Here is a 19,505-nt window from a genome sequence, read left to right on the forward strand (position 1 = left end):
CCCCCACTCCCCACTCCCTGCCCTGCTCCCCACCCCCAATGCCTGCCCCCATTTCCCACTGCTCACCCCTGCTCCCCACTACCCACTGCCTGCCCTGCTCCCCACTGCTCACCCCTGCTCCCCACTACCCACTGCCTGCCCTGCTCCCCACTGCTCTCCCTCCTCCCCACTGCCCACCCCTGCTCCCCACTGCCTGCCCTGGTCCCCACTGCCTGCCCTACTCCCCACTGCTCTCCCTCCTCCCCACTCCCCACCCCCACTCCCCACTCCCCACTGCAAATCCTCCGTCACGCCTTGAGTCTTGCACAGATCTCAGTGTGCAGGCTTCTGCTGTGCTCTCTTCTGTGTGTCTCTTTTCTTGGCCTGTAACACCGTCCCTTGTCTAATTATTATAATTCTATAATAATTTTAGTCACTTGGAAGTTCATGTTGTCATTTTTTTCCTTTAAAATGTCTTCAACTACTCTCTTGCTTTCATTTTTTTAGATGAATTTTAAAATCAGGTTTGTAAATTCCCTCCAAAACTGCCATTGGTAATTTTATTGGAATTATACTAAGTTTATATGTGAACTTGAGATGGATTACTATATTATGACATGGAGTGTTTTCACCCCAGAGTGTAATGTGTTTTGCCACTTAGTAAAGCCTCTCTTTATACACTTAATAAGTGATATCTTTGAGGTTTTATCTTATAGGTCTTATCTATTTCTTCTAGGTATTTTAAGATATTTTTGCTGAACCATTGGTAACGTGATTTTATTTTATTTCATTATTATTTTTCGGGACATAGTCTCACTTTGTTGCCCTTGGTAGAGTGTGGTAACATCACAGGTCACAGCAACCTCAAACTCTTGGGCTCAAGTGATCCTCCTGCCTCAGCCTCCTGAGTATCACTGCACCTGGCCAAGATTTTATTTCCTTATTACACTTTTTCCATGGTTATTCTTGCATATGAGATTTTATATTTTTATTTTACTACTGGGCCCAACTTACGAATCTGTCTTATTCATTTTGCTTCAAGACATTGCATGCAAATCAAATGTAGACAGCATTTCCTGTTTCTCAGTAGTGCTAAGAAGCAGGGAATTTTGTTTACTCCAGTTCTTATCCTCCACCAACCACAGTAGGTTTTTAGTCACATGGATAGTAGGTGTCTTTTCCCTGGCTGCTCTGGGTGGTGGGGGTCAGCAGCCCCACCCGACAGTCACCGTTCAGAGGTCACTTGTGCTCCCTTGTCCTTCAGTCTCCTCCGCCTGAGCCCGCAGCCACGGTGAGGAGCTGGGTGAGTGTTAATAACACTCTCTGGCAGCCTCAGTGCTCCTCTGGAGGCTTCCTGGATCTGGCAGTGCTGACTTCCATTTTAATTAGCTTCTCAGAGGTGTTTCACAATTCATAAGACAAACAAAAGCTCAATGGAGCGAGCAGTGCAGTGAATAGTAGCCTGGTCTCAGGAAAGCTCCCTGGAGCAATGTTTCTGAGAAGGGCGATCTAAATGGTGAAGGGGGAATCCTGGGGCTGGCTGAGCTCATCCTCCCTGTGGGTCAGAAGCCCAAGCTGAATGGCCCGTGTCCTGGACAGAGGCCCTGTAGGGAAAAATAGTCCACAAGGCTGACCTTACCTTTGTTTCGAATTTTATATTTGGTCCGACATTGACTTTTTATATTAATTTTGATTTTTCAGAGATAGACTGAATGAAAGTATTCTTCCTCGTGACTGATGATGAAGTGCCCCTAAATTCTGCATCTGGTGTGAGCACCTCTCCCTTCTCCCCATTGTCCTGACCCAGTTGGAAATGGGCCTGTAGTGGGCTGAACTGCGGCTCGCCCAAAGCTATGCCCACATCCTAGCCCGAGAATCTGTGAATATGTCCTTGTTTGAAGAAAGTCTTTGCAGATGAAATTAGGGATCTCAAGACATAGTCATCCTGGATAATTTAATGGGCCTTAAATCCCATAACAAGTATCCTTATAAGAGACAAGAGGGGAAGAAGGAGGTCCACAGAAGAGAGGGCTGTGCGATGCAGACCCAGAGTTTGTAAAGCAGCAGACCCCGGAGCGCCTACAACAGCGGGAAGTGGGAGAGGCCGGGAGGATGACCCTGAGAGGTGGCATGGCTTTACCTCAATTATTTTGGACCGAGACAATACATTTCTGTTGTTGTAAGTCACCACCAAGTTTGGGGGCCTTTGTTAAGGCACTTTGAGCAGCTAAAGCAGTTTGCAAGGTGGGTGTGTGGATAAGAAGTCTGTAAGTTGTACTGGATAGAAACTTTCACCCTCTGGTGCAAACCAGGGCAGTTGTATGTGTCCTAAAGTGTGTGCAAAGAAAAACAAGCACAGAATTAAAAGTTGAAGACAGCTTCTGGTAAGTAAAGAGAGAGAGCGAGAGTGTGTGTGTGTGTGAGAGAGAGAGAATTTTTGTTGACACATCAAATATTTATTGAGTCCTTTCTTTTCACCTGCCCCTGTGCCAGGCAGTGTGTGGCCTGTACGCACACCCTCATGGTTGTCCAAGCATAGCTGTGCATGATCTAAATCAAATCTTAAGAGATGGAGCTAAATTATGAAGCATGTGTTAGATTCTAACCAGCTTTTCCCAGACTACTTTCCACATCCCTTCTGTCTCCTTAGGAGAGCTAGTGAAGCCGTTTCTCTGTCACTTCATATCCCCTGTGTTCACCGCTACCTGGTGCTTTCCCCGTTGTACTGTAACAAAACGTTCCCTCAGCTTCCCATTTCCCCAACAAGGTAACTCCTCAAAGCTAAGCAGACTCAGAGAGTGTCTTTTAAAATCTCTACTACTCTAGTAAAAACTACAGATGTTGAAAATATAAACTCATCCACTTTTTTAGAATAGAAACCAAATAACATTTTGAGCAAAGCTATCAGACATGATAAACAAGGCCACAGTAATTGTAACCTGGAATGTTTTAGCAGAAATCTTAGAAAGCCACAGGCAGGGCAGGCAGCATGTGCTGTGACCAGACCTGCAGACCCCAGGCTTAGTGTCAAGGCTGGCGTCCCTGCTCTACTGGTTATTCCTGCAGTCTGTCCCAAAGTTCTCACATACTGAAAACCAGGCTCCCAGGAGTCCCTGCCTTATATAACTGTAGTGGGAACTGAATGGTTATGGGTAAAGCACCAATAATTTTTAACTATTCTTATTACTTGTTGAACATATAACTTTGAAGAGTACAATCCATTTTGTCCTCCAAAATAGATTGGCAGCAAAACATAATTCTAGAAAAATAAAGGAGTGAATGATATAAGAAGTTATTAGCATTAAGCTGAATAAATGTTAAATGTTTCCTGATAAAAATGATGTCACTGATTTTGAATTTATTCTTCTGAAGATGGTTTTTTTTTTCTTTTTGGAGATGGAGTCTCACTGTGTTGACCAGTTAGACTTGAAGTCCTGAGCTCAAGCGATCCTCTTCCCTCTGCCCCCCGAGGAGCTGAGGGGACACATGTGCACTGCCTGGCTTGCTGCCTTCCAGTTCTGTGTGGCTGTGCAAGGTGTAAGGTCGTTTTCTGAGTGAGTGAGTGAGGTGTAAGGTCGTTTTCTGAGTGAGCAAGGTGTAAGGCCATTTTCTGAGTGAGTGAGGTGTAAGGTCATTTTCTGAGTGAGCAAGATATAAGGTTGTTTTCTGAGTGAGCGAGGTGTAAGGCCGTTTTCTGAGTGCATGAGGTGTAAGGTTGTTTTCTGAGTGAGCAAGGTATAAGGTTGTTTTCTGAGTGAGCGAGGTGTAAGACCGTTTTCTGAGCTCATGAGGTGTGAGGTTGTTTTCTGAGTGAGCGAGGTGTAAGGCCATTTTCTGAGTGAGCGAGGTGTAAGGTCGTTTTCTGAGTGCACGAGGTGTAAGGTTGTTTTCTGAGTGAGCGAGGTGTAAGGTCGTTTTCTGAGCGAGTGAGGTGTAAGGTCATTTTCTGAGTGAGTGAGGTGTAAGGTCATTTTCTGAGTGAGTGAGGTGTAAGGTTGTTTTCTGAGTGCGCAAGGTGTAAGGTCGTTTTCTGAGTGCATGAGGTGTAAGGTCGTTTTCTGAGTGAGCGAGGTGTAAGGTCGTTTTCTGAGTGAGCGAAGTGTAAGGTTGTTTTCTGAGTGAGTGAAGTGTAAGGTCGTTTTCTGAGTGCACGAGGTGTAAGGTTGTTTTCTGAGTGAGTGAAGTATAAGGTCGTTTTCTGAGTGAGCGAAGTGTAAGGTCGTTTTCTGAGTGAGAGAAGTGTAAGGTTGTTATCTGAGTGAGTGAAGTGTAAGGTCGTTTTCTGAGTGCACGAGGTGTAAGGTCGTTTTCTGAGTGCACGAGGTGTAAGGTTGTTTTCTGAGTGCACGAGGTGTAAGGTTGTTTTCTGAGTGAGTGAGGTGTAAGGTCGTTTTCTGGGTTAGAGAAGTGTAAGGTCGTTTTCTGAGTGGGCGAAGTGTAAGGTCGTTTTCTGAGTGAGAGAAGTGTAAGGTTGTTTTCTGAGTGCACGAGGTGTAAGGTCGTTTTCTGAGTGAGCGAGGTGTAAGGTCGTTTTCTGAGTGAGCGAAGTGTAAGGTCGTTTTCTGAGTGAGCGAGGTGTAAGGTTGTTTTCTGAGTGATGGAGGGATGTTGCAGGAAAGTTGCTGTATGTTAACGATGTAAGTTTCTGGGGTAGGTTTGTCATATTAACCTCAAAAGACCTAACAAAAGGAAAACTAAAAGAGCAAAAACAATGACTCTGAGCACACTTGTGTTCATTTCTCAATCATTTGATTAATGTTCCTCTAGAGCAGTGGTTCTCAACCTTCCTAATGCCGCCATGTATTTTCATTGTTAAAGGGCTTGGGACCCACAGGTTGAGAACCACTGCTCAAGATGGTCTGTGCAGTTAGCTTGTTTTTTGTAATTTTATCCTAAGAGTCTAGACAGGGCTTGGCAGGGCTCAGGTACTTTCTAAATCATTTTTGATTAACTGACCTGCAGATAGAACGATCGGATGCACTGTCAATGTTGGCACTGATGTGTGACTAAGAGAAAAAATTTATACCCAGAGAGCTAAAAAGAGGCAGAATAATGTGATTCAGAGCTGGCTGACACTACTTAAAAAACATCAACATTCAAGGGAACCTGACCAAAGGAGGTCTCAGAAAGTTCATTCAATAACTCAATGATTATGTTTTATGGTTGAGGAAGTGACTAGGGGAACAGCAGTTCCATGTAATCACAACCAAGGGGAAGAGCTCATTGTTGAGGAGGAAATAGCAGGTGGCCCTGGAGAGAGTGAGCGTGCGACTGGCTCCTGCTTCACGATTACCTGACAGCGGGGCGGCAGCCCCGCGTGTACAGAGTCTAGATGTCATGGCCATGCACACATCCCCTTCTCGGCTCTCTAGTGGAGCACCTGGAGTCACCTTTAAAACAGCTGGTGGAGGTAACGATGACAGTGACAATGGGGGTGAGGTTGGAGGTGGGAGGGCACACCTGGCACCTGTGGGGTCTGTGTGACGATCACTGCAGTGATGCCTGTGACACCGTAAAGTTATAAGGTGCTACCCAAAGGACCAATATTCCTGGATGTTTGGAAGAAAATGAAAAAACTCACATGACTGCACAAGAATGCTCTCCGAAGAACTCAGGCTGTAAAGTAATAGGTATCGAAATGATAGGAGGAAGATCATCTTTCCCAGAATAAAAATGAAAGATTGGGGCCACAAGAGAAGACTCAGGATGTTCATCTGATGAACATAAGCTCCTGGGAAAAACACGCCAGACAGAATGCACACACAGAGACACACATGCCGACAGCCACCAGGGATGTACCTGCCAGGGACGCAGCTTCCAGGGATGCAGCCACCAGGCACGGGGACCCTCACAGCTCCTGCTGACACGGTAGAGATAATGCAATTTGCAGGAGAACTCCAGCCTGACAATCCTTACTGCCTATCTTTTTATTTTCGCCCAAAGAATGAATTTCATGATGAAGAGGAGACAAATGGTCTTTGGGCCGTAAAGGGCAGAAAAACAAGGAAATGGTAATTCTCACCCTTCCGTGTCCCCCTCACACTGGAATTGGTCCCTCTATATCTGTTCCAAGAAGTAAACATCTCTTTGAACAATAACCACATTCAAGATCTGAGGTTTCACCACATCTAAAGTCATATAATTCCTTTTTTGGTCAAGAATAGTCAGAAAATTCTGTTTGTCTTGCTTGTGAGTTCAAACACACCTTCCCTTCACTTTCATTAGCCTCTATCCCGTCTGTAGTAGACTCAAGAATTAATGTTCTTTTCATATAAGATTCTTTGTGTCTTTCCAGGTTGCTACCATTTCTCTTCTCCAATTAGAATAATCACTTCTTCAGGCTCAGCACTCCCATTGTCCTCCGACGATTAGGGGGCTGAGTCCGTCTAGCATCCTCTGAAAGTGTTTTGATTTTAACTAAATGCTCCTCTCGGTTAAAAGAAACAGTGAATGAGAAAAGGCCAAGGCTCTTGCTTTAAAAGAAAATGTGTCAGACGTCAGAAGAAAGGAGCCCCTTGAAGTGAAACCCCAGCGAACATGCAAGTCCACTTATATCTGTGCCTTTCCTTTTTAGTTTTATTAGAAAAAATGACCTTTCTTCTAAGACTAATTCCTTTATCAGTGCTTTGGGTCACACCACTTCTGCGTCCCAGGAAAATGTTGTCAACAATCCCATTGCCAGTCTGCCTTTTATTAATTTACGTGTTTATATTTCAAAATGCTAAGAGCACACAAATGTTTTTGTTACATGGATACTTGTGTAACATTCGTTAAAGTCAGGGGCTTTGGTGTGCCCATCCCCCGAATGGTGTTCACTGTACCGTCAGGTAGGGTTTGGCCCCTCCCCCTCCCTCTGCCCCACTTTAAATTTCCAGCAAAATTTAGTTCTTTCTATGCCCGTGTGTGCCCACCAAGTAGCTCCAAATTATTAGAAAGTGAACATGTGGTATTTACTTTTCTATTCTTGAGATACTTCACTTAGGATAATCGTCTCCAGTTCTATCCAAATTGCTACAAAAGACATCAATTCACTGCTTTGCATGGCGAGGAGTACCCCACGGTCCATATCCACTACATTTTGTCCTTCAGCTTGTCAACTGTGGGCTCTTGTGTTGATTACACATCTTTGTCACCACTGCTCTTGAACATAGCACTGGATGTCTTAGCGACACCAATCAGACAGGGGAAGGGAACCAAGGGATCCACGTCAGGAAAGCAGAGGCCAAACTCTCCCTTTTTGCCGATAGTGTGATCTTCTAGCTAGAAACCCAGAGAAGCTTCTACCAAGATCCTCCTGTACAATTACTGACAACACAGTCACTCGAAACACTTATTGCTGTTTCACCGACTGTGACTGCAGTTTTCACAAGCAGGGGTTTTCTCCTGTGTGCCTCTGTGTCCCCACTGTCTGGGAGAGCAGCAAATATTTTTGACTAAGTGAACTGTGAACACACTGGCCTCAAAGATATGCTCCCGAGCCCATCTTCACATTCCCTTCCTTCTGGAACGTGGGCCTCCTGCCGGCCCTCTCCTGGTCCATTTGGTCTGGTAATGGCTTCCCACTCGTCCTTGAAGACTTGACCTTGTCCTCCCACCAAGAGTTTGGTGCTCCCACGTTTGTGTTTTATGTCCCTGCACTTGAGCACGTTTGTAACACACACCCACTTTCCTGTATGCTCGGATGCACAAGGACAGGGACAGAGTCTCAGAACAGGGCCTGAAAAGTATCACTGGATGAACCAGTCGTGGTGCTGGAGAGTCCATCTGAACCGGTACACAGACCTGCTTGTCCTCTTCACTCTTCCGTGGGCTCCTTTCTGAGACTGTGGGTTTGGTGGGAGGAGACAGTTGTCCTCACTTATAAGGACAGAAGCCCTTAACTCAGAGTGTGCGAGTGCCACGCTCTCCATTAGACACGCCAAGCACAGCAAAAAGATACTGAAAGACCCTCTCTGCTCTCGAAGTAGTTCTGTGTTCCAGGCACGTGATTTCCTGGACTGTTGACAGGACCTCACAGCATGTTTTTGATGCAGAATTGGTGATCTTTGAGAAAGCAGAGAGAACAAAATAGACCACAAATCAGCAGATGCATAGCAGGCAAATACCATTTCCCTTTCCATAAAGAAAGCATGAAACTGATGTCTGAAAAATTCCAGAATGGATTGTTCTTGGATACTTCTCAGGCTTCTTGAATGGGAAGTAACCATCATTAGTTCCTGAGGACGAGCCGTGCGGGCACAGACGCTTCTGTGAGTGAGGGTCCGCAGAGTGTGCCCAGGAGGGTGAGGCTTTGGGTTGGTGCCTGAGTGTCAGAGAGACTTTGATCTCGTTCTTCCTGATTGGCCTACGTGATGGTGTGATGGGGAATTTATAATTGACTCAGGACCGTTCCCCTGGAACCTTGACTAACAGATCAGTTCTGATCTAGAGGGCGGCTGGCAGCCTAGCTCACAGCCATTCCTCCTCCTCCATTGCTTAACACTTTTACTAAAGTGAGAAAAAGAGTGTAGCAACCTGTATAGCCTATGGCTAGGAGGAGTGAGTGTTATAAGAAATATCTGTATAGCTCAATAATGGAACACCTTGGTGAAAAGGGCATGGAGTAGGATTTAGCTCTCCTAACAAGCATGAGAGCTCATGAGATGAGAGCATTGGTGAATTGGCAGTCTACACCTGTGGTGTAAGAGGCACAAGATCAGCCTTTTATTAGGCTGGAGGAGAAGGCAGTCGGGAGAATGTGCATTCTATCACAGACTTGCTTACTCTGACTCTGTCTCCTCTCCTGCCTGCAGAACGCCAGCACAGCGCCTCTCTGTTGAAGATTACCAAGCTCTGCTAAAGACTAAGATCTGTCTTTCTAAGAAGACCTTTACTCTAAGACTCTCTCTCTCTCTCTCGCTAAAGTAGATAGCCCTCAGACACCTGAGAGAAATTGTTCCTGAGTAAGGTAGCTTGGCAGTCTGCGTCCAGAACCTAGGTAAGCCGGGCCTGAGACCTGGCCATTCCTGGGCCCTGACAAGCAGTGGCAGTGGTGGGCTGTGACATAAGAGTATAAAATACCTAATTATCAAAGATGTAAAGCACAGATCTTGATGGAGGCATAGTTAATACGTTCTGAGAATCAGAATTCAAAATGACTAGGCCAAAATTAACAGACTTGAACTCATAATATGGAAATGTTTTCCATGTACTCATTATCTCATTTACTCACCACGGAAGGGTGTTAATATCGCTAATAACACTCATTCATTCTATCCCGGGAATGTGCCCACTCCTCATTTATTCTTCCCAAACAATTTTCTGATATGAGTAACATTTCTCCATTTTACAGAAAAAATGCCTTCTCCAAGGTCATCAAGTGGTGCTAGAGCCGGGCTTTACACATAGATTAAATAGATTAATGTGATGTGAATGGAAACTCTTTCTCCTACATGCTACTGGTTTTTCAGGTAAAAGTACAAATTCTACACTGAAGTTCAAAAACTTAATTATATGAGTACAAAACGGAGGTGGCTTGCCCTAACAGAGGCTCATGGGAACGGTATGAAGGGTCTTGTTTGCCCTTAAGCACCTGCCAGCCCCACCTGAACTCAGTGGTGGCTTTGGTGCCATGTTCAGAATCAGGAAGGGAGAGAGTCACATGGAGCCCTCCCATGACAGAAGCGTGGTGCTTGGTTCTGGAACACTCATCCTAATAGAAGCTCTGTCTATTCGGACAAGTCCAGAATAATTCAACCAGACTAGTGAACAAAGGGCATAGGAAAAATGATTTCAGGAACTACAGGCAGGAAGCTTGCTGCCTCTGGCTACTCACACTTAGACTCTGCTAAATGCACACCATAGGCCAGAAGCCATAGTTTCCAACTTTTACCGCTTAATCCTCACAATAATCTTGGGACATAGGTATGGTTGTTAATGCCTCTATTTTGCAGATGAGGAAATGGAGCTGCAGAAAGCCCACACAATTGTCCCCAAGGTCATGTCGTCAAACCCTCTGGAAGTCTGGCTCCTATTTCCAACTGGAAAAGGAGACCAGAGAAGGAATCATATGAAAAGGAAACCACAAATCAGAGGGTGCGCTAGAGGAGTAAAATTTGACTGCATCTCAGAAACCTAATAAGTCACATTATTTGAAAGGATATTGCTGAGTTCCCTGTCACTGGATGCTTTTGATCAGACATGTTTTTGGTTTAGAAAATTTAAGTGATTTGTCCAAATTCCCATATCTAAAATGGTGCTGGAAAGGGCCAGGGATGGGGAGGTTTTCAAATCAGGCTTCCCCCATGTCCTCTGCTCTTTCCTAAGAAGATCAAGTATATGGATTTTTTTTTAACAGGCCTTCGTGGACGTCACACCTGTGAGCACTGTGACAGCTTTGACACTCTGTCTGTCAAAGCTCAGTGACAATAAGGTGCCCTCAGAAATCAGAGGTGTGGAAAGTGCTGGAAACATGAGTCCTGTGGCCAGTCGAGCACGCTGGCACTGCATGTCAGCTCATCTTCACGAGTCCTTATAGAGAAATGCAGTGATTCCAGCCAGCTCAAGGAGCTCATTTAGGGCAGACCCCATCCTGTGGATGAGCTCTGTGGACCACCAGGATCCTTGTGTGCCACCTCCTCCCACACACACACCTCTCAAGATAAAATATTTTTACATGCTGACTTTAGGATTTCAACAAAGCATTTAAGTATTTTTCTTATGATATTCAAACAGTTCTTTCCAGACATAAAATCACATCATATGATCAGCAGGAGACTGCATGGATCCCTGAGAAAGGCGTGAGCTCTGCCCGTGCTCTGTGGACTGCAGTTTAAGAGGAGTCTTTGGGCCACAGGTTTTTTGTGTGTCAGGTGAATCAGTGAGATGACCTGGCAAACATTATGCTGATGTTCTCTGATCTATGATTCATTTTTCTGGAGGACCCAGCCAAGTTGGGGATTCCCTTTATTTATCTAGTAGATTAAATTCTCCATATTTTTTTTTTGAGACAGAGTTTCACTTTCACGCCCTAGGTAGAGTGCTGTGGCGTTACAGCTCACAGCAACTTCAAACTCTTGGATTTAAGTGATCCTCTTGCCTCAGCCTCCCAAGTAGCTGGGATTATAGGCACCCACCACAGTGCCCGGCTTTTTTTAGAGATGGGGTCTCACTCTTGCTCAGGCTGGTCTTGAACTCCTAAGCTCAGGCAATCCACCTGCCTCTTCAAATTCATAAAGGGGTAGAAAGAAATGGTCCAAGATGAAACAAAGCGGTTGTGTTTGTTTTCCTTCAACAGCCCCTTCCCTGCACCACTGAGCTGGGTGAACAGCTGCTAAGAAAAAAAGTGAAACGTTCCAAGCTGGGGGACTTTTTGGACACAGATTTTGAAACTTCAGCTGTGATGCTGACCGGATAAAGTGGTTGGCTTTCTTTGTGGGGAATGGCTGGAAAGAACAGAAAGATCTGCTTTTAATACGTCAGAACTAACCACAAAATCACGGGGCCTACGGTCTAATCTGATCATGCTGTTGTTTATTCACCTGGGTAAAGTCTCTTAAGAATGCGTTTGAACACAACATATAATAATAATAATACCATAACATACATTGTGAGAAACTTCTGGAAATGACCAAGTGTTCACCTGAAACAATGCAGGGCGCACAGATGCACAGACCCACTGGCCACACTCGGCTGTGTTGTTTTCTCGACTGTTCATCACAAAGCTGAACCTAAAGCCTGAAACACTTTACAGAATGAAACTGACACCAGTCTGAGGCCTCCCAAGTGTTCTCAGAAGAAGCTTCACATTCATGTAATTTACTACATCAGTTCACATTTTATTATAAAAATTCACATTGTTTTTATTGTTTTCTTTTGTAATGAATTAGAACATGACATTCCCAGTCATGGGCAGGCAGGAGGCTAGCTCTTCAAAAAGTCAGTAGTTTGGGAACACTCAGAAGAATCCTCTATGAGCAAATGTAGTGTTGCTTTTTGAACCAAAGCCATGATTATGTAGAACCCAGTTATAACCCAACTCATGCGTGCACAGATTTGGATAGGACGTGGGTAAAATCTACCTCCTGCTGCCCCCCTGCCCCTATCAAACTATACAAAAGTAAAAGCTCAATATAAACCATTTAGTATCTAATGTGAGAATCTTATTTCCAAAACTGGTTCATAAAGGGTTGTGCAGTATTAGCAACTCAGCCCGGGAGGGTGCAGAATCTCCAAACAGAAGCCCACTGCTGTCCTCACTGCCAGAGGGGCCGTGTCTCTGGTAAGCCATGTTAGGGTCACGTAATACACAATACAAAACGTTACAAGGAAAAGTTGCAACTCTTAGGCAGAGTTTTCTACACAAATTTAACACCACCATTGGCAGGCAATGTTAGATATATAAATTAATAACTTACAAAACATTACATTATATACATTGAGTAATAAATACAGGATTGTAAACAGGGATCGGGGTGTTAGCGCAGAGGCAGTGTGAGAGAGACGGCAGCATCACGGTGAAAACAGCGCATAATCGTATGGTGAGTTGGGGGGGCAGGCTGGGACAGGGCTGCCCCTGGGCAGCGGGTCGGGCACAGCAGGGCACAGAGCCTGGTTAAGCTGGTTTCTACACAGACTCTTACGGTGAATGACACAACTGCCCTTTCCTAGTCCCCAGTTTGTTCTTTATTCTGTGCACAGCAAAAGAGTGCAGCTCCAGAGGAGAGATACTGAGTGAAGCAGGCACAGAGACAGCTGTGGAGCCGGCTGGACGGAGGGCAGGAAGGAGAATGTGGTTAGAGGGGAATCCTGTCCATTTGCAAAGTAACTGTAGTCAAGTGAAGAATATTGCCCAAGAAAGAAGGAAGACGGTTTTCTTTCCTTTTTTTTTCTTCCAGAAAGAATCAAAAAAGTTATGTCAACTTTGAATGCTTCTCGTGTAGAAGTTGATATACTAAACTCTAGGTATTCAACGAGCATTTTGAAGACATGGAAATGTTTTACAAAAAAGGCACACAGGTGGGCAGACAAGGGACAGGTGAGCAGGTTCATACAAGAAGCTGTCAGTCTGGTCACTTGGGGGACAGGCTCCCGACACCGAGCGTGGACTATTTCTCCATGCTGTGTCTCGTCCCGATCAGAGCCGGCCTCCGGACACTCCTGAGCTTCAGCCCCCCACTGCCCTGGCAGCGTGGCAGGCCAGCCGCAGGGTGTCCCGGGCTGCTGCTCAGCTCACGGTCTCACGTTCTGGCTCCAAACTCAAGTAACTGGAAAGGCCAAGCGGCTTTGTCCCATGCAAGCCACGGCCTGTGGTGGGCTGGCCCCACACACGGCTGGCATGCTCCTCAAGGGCGGAATGTTCCTCTCCACACGGACGGGGAGATTAAGTGTCGACGGGGGACTTGTCCTCTGTTGCGGCATCTATGTCAGTCTCTCCCAGGGGATCCCCATCTTCTGGATCAATGACACAAAGTGTCTTGGTGCTGCTGAAGTAGCCGTGGCCCTCTCCCTCCTTGTCAGGACCTTCCGAGTCCTCCTCCTCCAGGGTCAGTTCAAACTGGAACTTCTCCAGGAGCCCCTGGCAGTCCCTGCTCTGCTCGTCCAGTGGTGGGGAGGGGCTCTGGGGTATCATGCTCTGGTACCAGTTCCTGTTATCTTCCAACGTGTCCAGAATGTCCTGAGCATCGGGCTGCACAAGGTCTGCCCAGGTCTCCCACAGGGGGTGCACGATGTAGTCGATGAAACCGACCTGGAGGAAGGAAAGGCCACATGTCCATTACAGAAGGCGCCTCTGGGGACCCCACAGCACGCTGTCCTGGTTTCCACGCAAAGGAACAATCACAACCCCAGGGAGATCAGTACGAGTGGACCCCATTATCTGAGCACTCACTGTGGGGCTGGCCCTGCACTGGGGCAGCCGGTGTGCTGACCGTCAGTCCTGCAAGGTGACGACACCATCACCATGTACAGAGGAGAAAAGGGAGGCTCACTGAGAGGGACATCTTGTCACACACTGGTAAGTGACTCCAAAGCTGTGTCATCCCACAGTGACAGACTACTTTTCTTTTACATACACCAGATCAGAAGTCTGGCTGTGATCCTGGCCGGGAATGACCCTGACAGCACTCGGATTCTGTGAGTCATTCCGTGAAGGAAGCCCCACGTCTAACACACTCTGACTCAAGACTCTTTCTCTGATAACTTTAGCGCCTGCCTCTGCTTCAGAACGGTGGGACGCTGACTACCCTGGAGTTTTTCCAGTTTGCTGGGATGTTTTTTGCCCATTGAGGAGTTTGATAAAATGTTGGAAAATACTTCAAGCCGTGGAACAAACCCATATCCCCTCTGCGGCACATGTGCCAGTGTCTGGGGTCCACAGGGCACACATCCTCTCCACCAGGAGAGAGAAGGGAGAATGAAGACCAGGGAGCAGCCGCTGCCGCTGGTGCCCCTGTGAGCAGCGTGAGGCCGTGGCTCTGTTAGGGTTACCGGGGGCTGGGCATCCGGCATAAGCTAGCCAGGTGGCCTTACGCTGACCTCCACATGGTCCAACAAACAGGAAACACGGGGGTGGGGGCAGGTAGAGATGGAGAATAGGCAGGAGTTGAGTGAGAGAATGGAATTCCCGGCCATGGTCTAGGGGGCTGGAGGGGTGCTGGGCAGGCTGGGCGGCAGGAGTGGGCAGGGCGCCCCGGGATGTTACATAGGCAGTGTTCCACGCTGCTGGGAACTTTGCTTTGTTAACATGCTGGCATCCTGCCAGTCATTTAAGGCGCCCGAGTTGAGCTGTACATGAGAAGCTGGGCTGTATGTGACTTCCATTCATACATCTGTACACACGCATCCTCTTCTCTGGGGCTCTCCTGGCCTTAGCAAACAAGCCTTCACACCAATGTTGGGCACCTCTGATCTGCACTGATTGTAAGAATTTGACCATGGGCGATTCAGATAGTTCTCTCCCACCCCCTTTGTCTTCCTCCCTTTTACTTCTTTATGGGTGTTTTGTGGATTTTAGAGACAATTTTCAAGGTATTTTCCGGGGACCCAAAATAATAAGCTCAAGCCAAAAGAGAAAGGTGAATGAGCTTGAGGCAGTGCCATCATCTCCTCTCGTTTGTTTGCCTCTGTTAAGAAATGCTGAGGACGTTTTGACAGGCAGCTGCTGGCCGCTACTTCCTAGGTCACGGGGGAGAGAGCTCTGTGATCCAAGCACCCAGCCAAGAGCTCTGCTGCTGGACTAATGGGAGAAGGTCCAACAGAGCCCACCCGTGGGACCTGCCGGTGGACGGTGGCATCACAGCTGCAGGGAGACTCGCCCACAGGATAGAGAGTGAGGGGTTCTGGGTGGATGTGGCTGCTGAGCTGGGCCTAGAGCAGGGCTCTGCACCAGACATGCGGGGCGAATGCCTGCCTCACCCATCTCGCAAGGCTGTTTAGGGGTTCACATGGGATCATGTGTGGAAAACGGCACAGAACGTCACGCAGAGAGCATCACTGCTGTTACCAAAGGGCGAGACTTTTCTCAGTTAATGGCCTCCTTGTTCCAGGTAAGGCTCTGAGGCACGGCGCCAGCCCTAACTCATCCAGTGCGTCTGTGTTTCCACAGCACATTGACTTCAGCACCGTCATTGGTCTCAGTTTCATGTCATTGGGTTTCTCTAAGAAGCAGCAAAACACTAGGTACTGTACATTCATCTCACAGGTGTATGCAAACTTGAGATTTGCAGGTAGTGGGAAAGAGGATAGACACTTAAAAAAACACTGCAGATGGTTTTGGAATGAAGACTTGAGACAACCTGTGAACCTATCCTTACTCACAGCCTCTGGCTCAGCTCATTCTCCTGAAAGAAATGACATTTCAAAGAACCCTGAAGCCATTGTGGGGATGCTGATATTTCCCAGCACAGATATTCCGCAGCTACTGGCATCTGTACACTTCTGTGTGGCCTACTGCCCCTGTCCTCAGCACACAGAGAATGTGCAGCTATGAATACAGCCAGACAATGTCAGCATGTTCTCCAAGGCCTGGAGGCAACCTCGGAAAGGGACCAGACTGGGCTTGACTGGGGGGGTTCTGGTGGGAGACAGTGGGGGGTTGTAGACACAGAACAGAGCCGGGGGTGGGAACAGGATGAGGAGGAGAGCAGCTGGACGGGATGGGGGGACAGCAGCTGGACTGGCTAAGGTCCTAGACAACTGTCTGAACAATCTGGGGACACACACTCCAAAACTCTGTGGTTTGGGATGAGTGCACTATCCCCACCTGTGAAACTGTGTGCTGTGGAAAGTCGGCTGAGCCGGGAGTGCCATGGAGCTGAATGCCAGGCTGCCTCTGTGTCATTTCACGACACAGTCTGTGAAAAGAAGGGACTGGACAGACGCTCCTCCCCCGTCCTGAGATTGTCAGAGCTCACAGAATCTCTGCAAATTTTGTGTTGGGTACCTGAGACTTCTCCACGGAGGCTGTGTGCTTGTCACACATGGGGCTGATCTCCATGCCACGCTCCCGCTCCTTGTCGCCCTGTTGGAAGAACTCCTCCATGATGCGGTCGGTCCACTGCCGGTACAGCTCCAGGGCCTTGGTGGGGTTGCTTAGGTCCGCACAGTGCACCATGTTGCGAAGGACCTACAGGGCCACGTGGTGGGAACCCATGAACTCATGTGTGAATAATGCCAGAGCCTCGACACCTCAGCCCTCTCCTCCCTGCACGCTCGGTACCAGGCCTGGGAACATTTTAGGAGCCTGATAATCATGACGCCTGAACCCCAAAAAGCAGTACTGTTACAGAGCTGGCTAGGGTTGATTATTCACCATCAGACACAGACCCAAAGAGAGAAAATGTGTGTCTTCCCAGACCAACAGGGACTTTAAAAGCTGGAAGGGACCTTTGAGGTCAGACGTTGGTATATTGTCTCCTTTCCTCAGTTCGGAAAGAGTGCAAAGAATTACTCGAAGCAGACATAGTCGTCTTTTCCACTTGTGGAAAGAAGAGGCCAGCTGATGGTGGTCTGTATGTCTAACACAGACCCAACTGCAAGTCAATGGGGCTCAAATCCAAGCATGAACTTTTGGGATCAGCAGTCACATATGTCCTGTTACAAATAGATTTTGCAATTTATTTTTAGAACTAAGCACTTCAATAAATAGGTTTATATTTTTCCTCACAAATTAGAGGATAAACTCAGAAGTCTATTTTTTTTTTTTAGTTTGTTCTTAAAATAAGCCTAAAGCTGTAGTAGTAGCCTAGGGTATGTAACTAACTGAATTTGTGGCTTTTCCCTTTTCTAATTGTTGTTTTCTTTAGTTTGGCTTGGCTTCGTGCTAAGTCCAAGGCTGGCAAAAGATACCTGGATGCGGTCAGTGTAGTTGTCCAGGAGAAGGACGCCTGAGCTGGTGACCTTCTTGGTCTCTACCATTGTCTTCAGGTCTGCCAACAGGCTCATGTGTTTGGACATATCTGTCGCCAAGACCTTGGGTAAAAGAAAAGGGAAGCTCTTAATACAGTCCACCCATGGGGAGGAACAGCAGAGGTGTAACGAAGGAGGCGTGCAGAGAGGCTGACGTCCTACCATGTCAATGACCATCTTCCTGAGTGTCTGACGCTGCTTCTTGGTGAGATTCGAGAAGATGTCACAATGCTCTTCTTGCAGCAGTTTGAAACCCACGGCGAGGTGATGGTTTTCCAACACAGACTCATCATTGTACATCAGAGCAAGTTCTGAATCTAATGAACAAGACAAAATAATGACAGTCCGAAGGTTCTGATTCAAACACCAGCTTATCTCAATGTGAAATCAGATCTAGTTCTCTACAAATTATCTCAATGTAAAATCAGATCTCATTCTCTACAAATTATCTCAAGAACTATCACCTGCATGTCATCTTTTTCGTAGATGTGTCCCCCACATACCAAAGGAGTCAGTTTCCAAGAAAAATAATACTTCTAGTAGACATTGGTGCATAAGCTTTCTCTCTGATTAAAATTCACTGTAGTTTAAAATCCCCTTTCTCCTTCTATAGACCTCAGACAACCAAAGTTCTTTTGATAGAAGAATGAGGTCAATAAAAGAAGTATAGATCTCAAACCTGAGTTACTCAGATATTCTGAGGAACAAGGACCGGGACTCTTATAGCAGGTAGCTTAAGTCTCATTTCTATAAAACCATCGACACTTGATGCTCAGCAGGACCACAACAGGGTAACTGTTTCTTAATATTCTTAAGAGAAAATGTACTTGCATTTGTAGCACTTAGTGCATTAATTGAGAGAATGAATGAGTTTTCATTACTATGTAACCCAAGTATTTTGAGCCTGACAAAAGCTTTGAGTGCGGCTTGGGGTCCTACGGCTGGGCCACCCTGAGGGTCATGGAGGTCACCCTCTGCCAGTCCCCACCCAGCATCAGCCTCTGCAGCTGGAAGACAGGCTGTGAAACTACCTGTTAATGGCACTTCATTGTGAAGCTCGGAATCCCATTCAGTGCTTTTATGGAACCTCATTTCTGTTTGGAGGTTGTCATGCTCAGATCCCACATCCGTGGCTGTTTCTCAGCAGACAAGGATAGTTGTGGGCCACCATGCTCTGTGCCAGAGCCTACGCAGGGCTGAAAGTCCCTGTCTCAGGGCCCAAAGCCTTTCCTCGTCCTTCTACCACTCTTCCTTACATGTTATATTTTCCAAACTTTGAGAACTGTTTTTTTTTTTTTTTTTTGCAGTTTTTGGCCAGGTCGGATTTGAAACCACCACCTCTGGTATCTGGGGCTGGCACCCTACTCATTTGAGCCACAGGCGCTGCCCAACTTTGAGAACTTTTTATGTCTCCCCTCTGACCCTGTCCAGTTCTCTCTGCAGCTCAAATATTGTGCTGCCAGAGGGGACACAGAATCCAGGAGAGGCCCGACCAGCTGGAGAGGAATGGGAGCGTTACCTCCTCACCATCCTTGTTGTTCCCCACAATGAAAACATTAGGTGGAAAAAAAATTAAACACTGACTCGTGCGATTATCTCAAATGACTGTGCCAGTGGCAAACTCACTTGTGTTGATGAGAAACTGGTTGGAGACCCCTGGGTGGTCGACGTCGTGGATGGCAGCCGCGAAAATGGCAGCCAGGACTTCCAGGTCTGTGAAGACGGCCTGTGGGGGAACATGAACCACTTAGTGCACACCCAGCTGCCCATTCAGACTGCTCAGTTTCATCTGACAGTATCTTGGTTGACTCTTCCTGGGAGAGGACTGTGGGTGTCTATAACTAGTCAGGGCACTATTCAGTCAAACGTCGACTCTGCTCACATCACTAAGTCAGGGCACTATTCAGTTAAATGTCGACTCTGCTCATATCACTAAGTCAGGGCACTATTCAGTCAAATGTCGACTCTGTTCACATCACTAAGTCAGGGCACTATTCAGTTAAATGTCGACTCTGCTCATATCACTAAGTCAGGGCACTATTCAGTTAAATGTCGACTCTGCTCATCACTAAGTCAGGGCACTATTCAGTTAAATGTTGACTCTATTCACATCACTAAGTCAGGGCACTATTCAGTTAAAT

The 19,505-nt window shown here is 46.8% G+C and overlaps 1 protein-coding gene across 1 annotated transcript in view; it reads right to left on the reverse strand.

The window, feature by feature from the left end:
- Positions 1-11,770: 11,770 nt before the first annotated feature.
- Positions 11,771-19,505, reverse strand: part of PDE4B (phosphodiesterase 4B) — a 312,539-nt gene continuing 304,804 nt past the window's right edge. Inside the window, exons 11-15 of the mRNA XM_003784243.3 lie at positions 18,991-19,090; positions 17,527-17,681; positions 17,305-17,427; positions 16,400-16,582; positions 11,771-13,705 (exon numbers count right to left, since the gene is read on the reverse strand). Of these exons, the coding sequence (XP_003784291.1) occupies positions 13,340-13,705; positions 16,400-16,582; positions 17,305-17,427; positions 17,527-17,681; positions 18,991-19,090 (927 nt within the window). The 3' untranslated portion in view covers positions 11,771-13,339. The remainder of the gene's footprint in view (positions 13,706-16,399; positions 16,583-17,304; positions 17,428-17,526; positions 17,682-18,990; positions 19,091-19,505) is intronic.

This window comes from Otolemur garnettii, unplaced genomic scaffold (genome assembly GCF_000181295.1).
Source record: "Otolemur garnettii isolate 467f Iridium unplaced genomic scaffold, OtoGar3 scaffold00010, whole genome shotgun sequence".
NCBI classification, from domain to species: domain Eukaryota; kingdom Metazoa; phylum Chordata; class Mammalia; order Primates; family Galagidae; genus Otolemur; species Otolemur garnettii.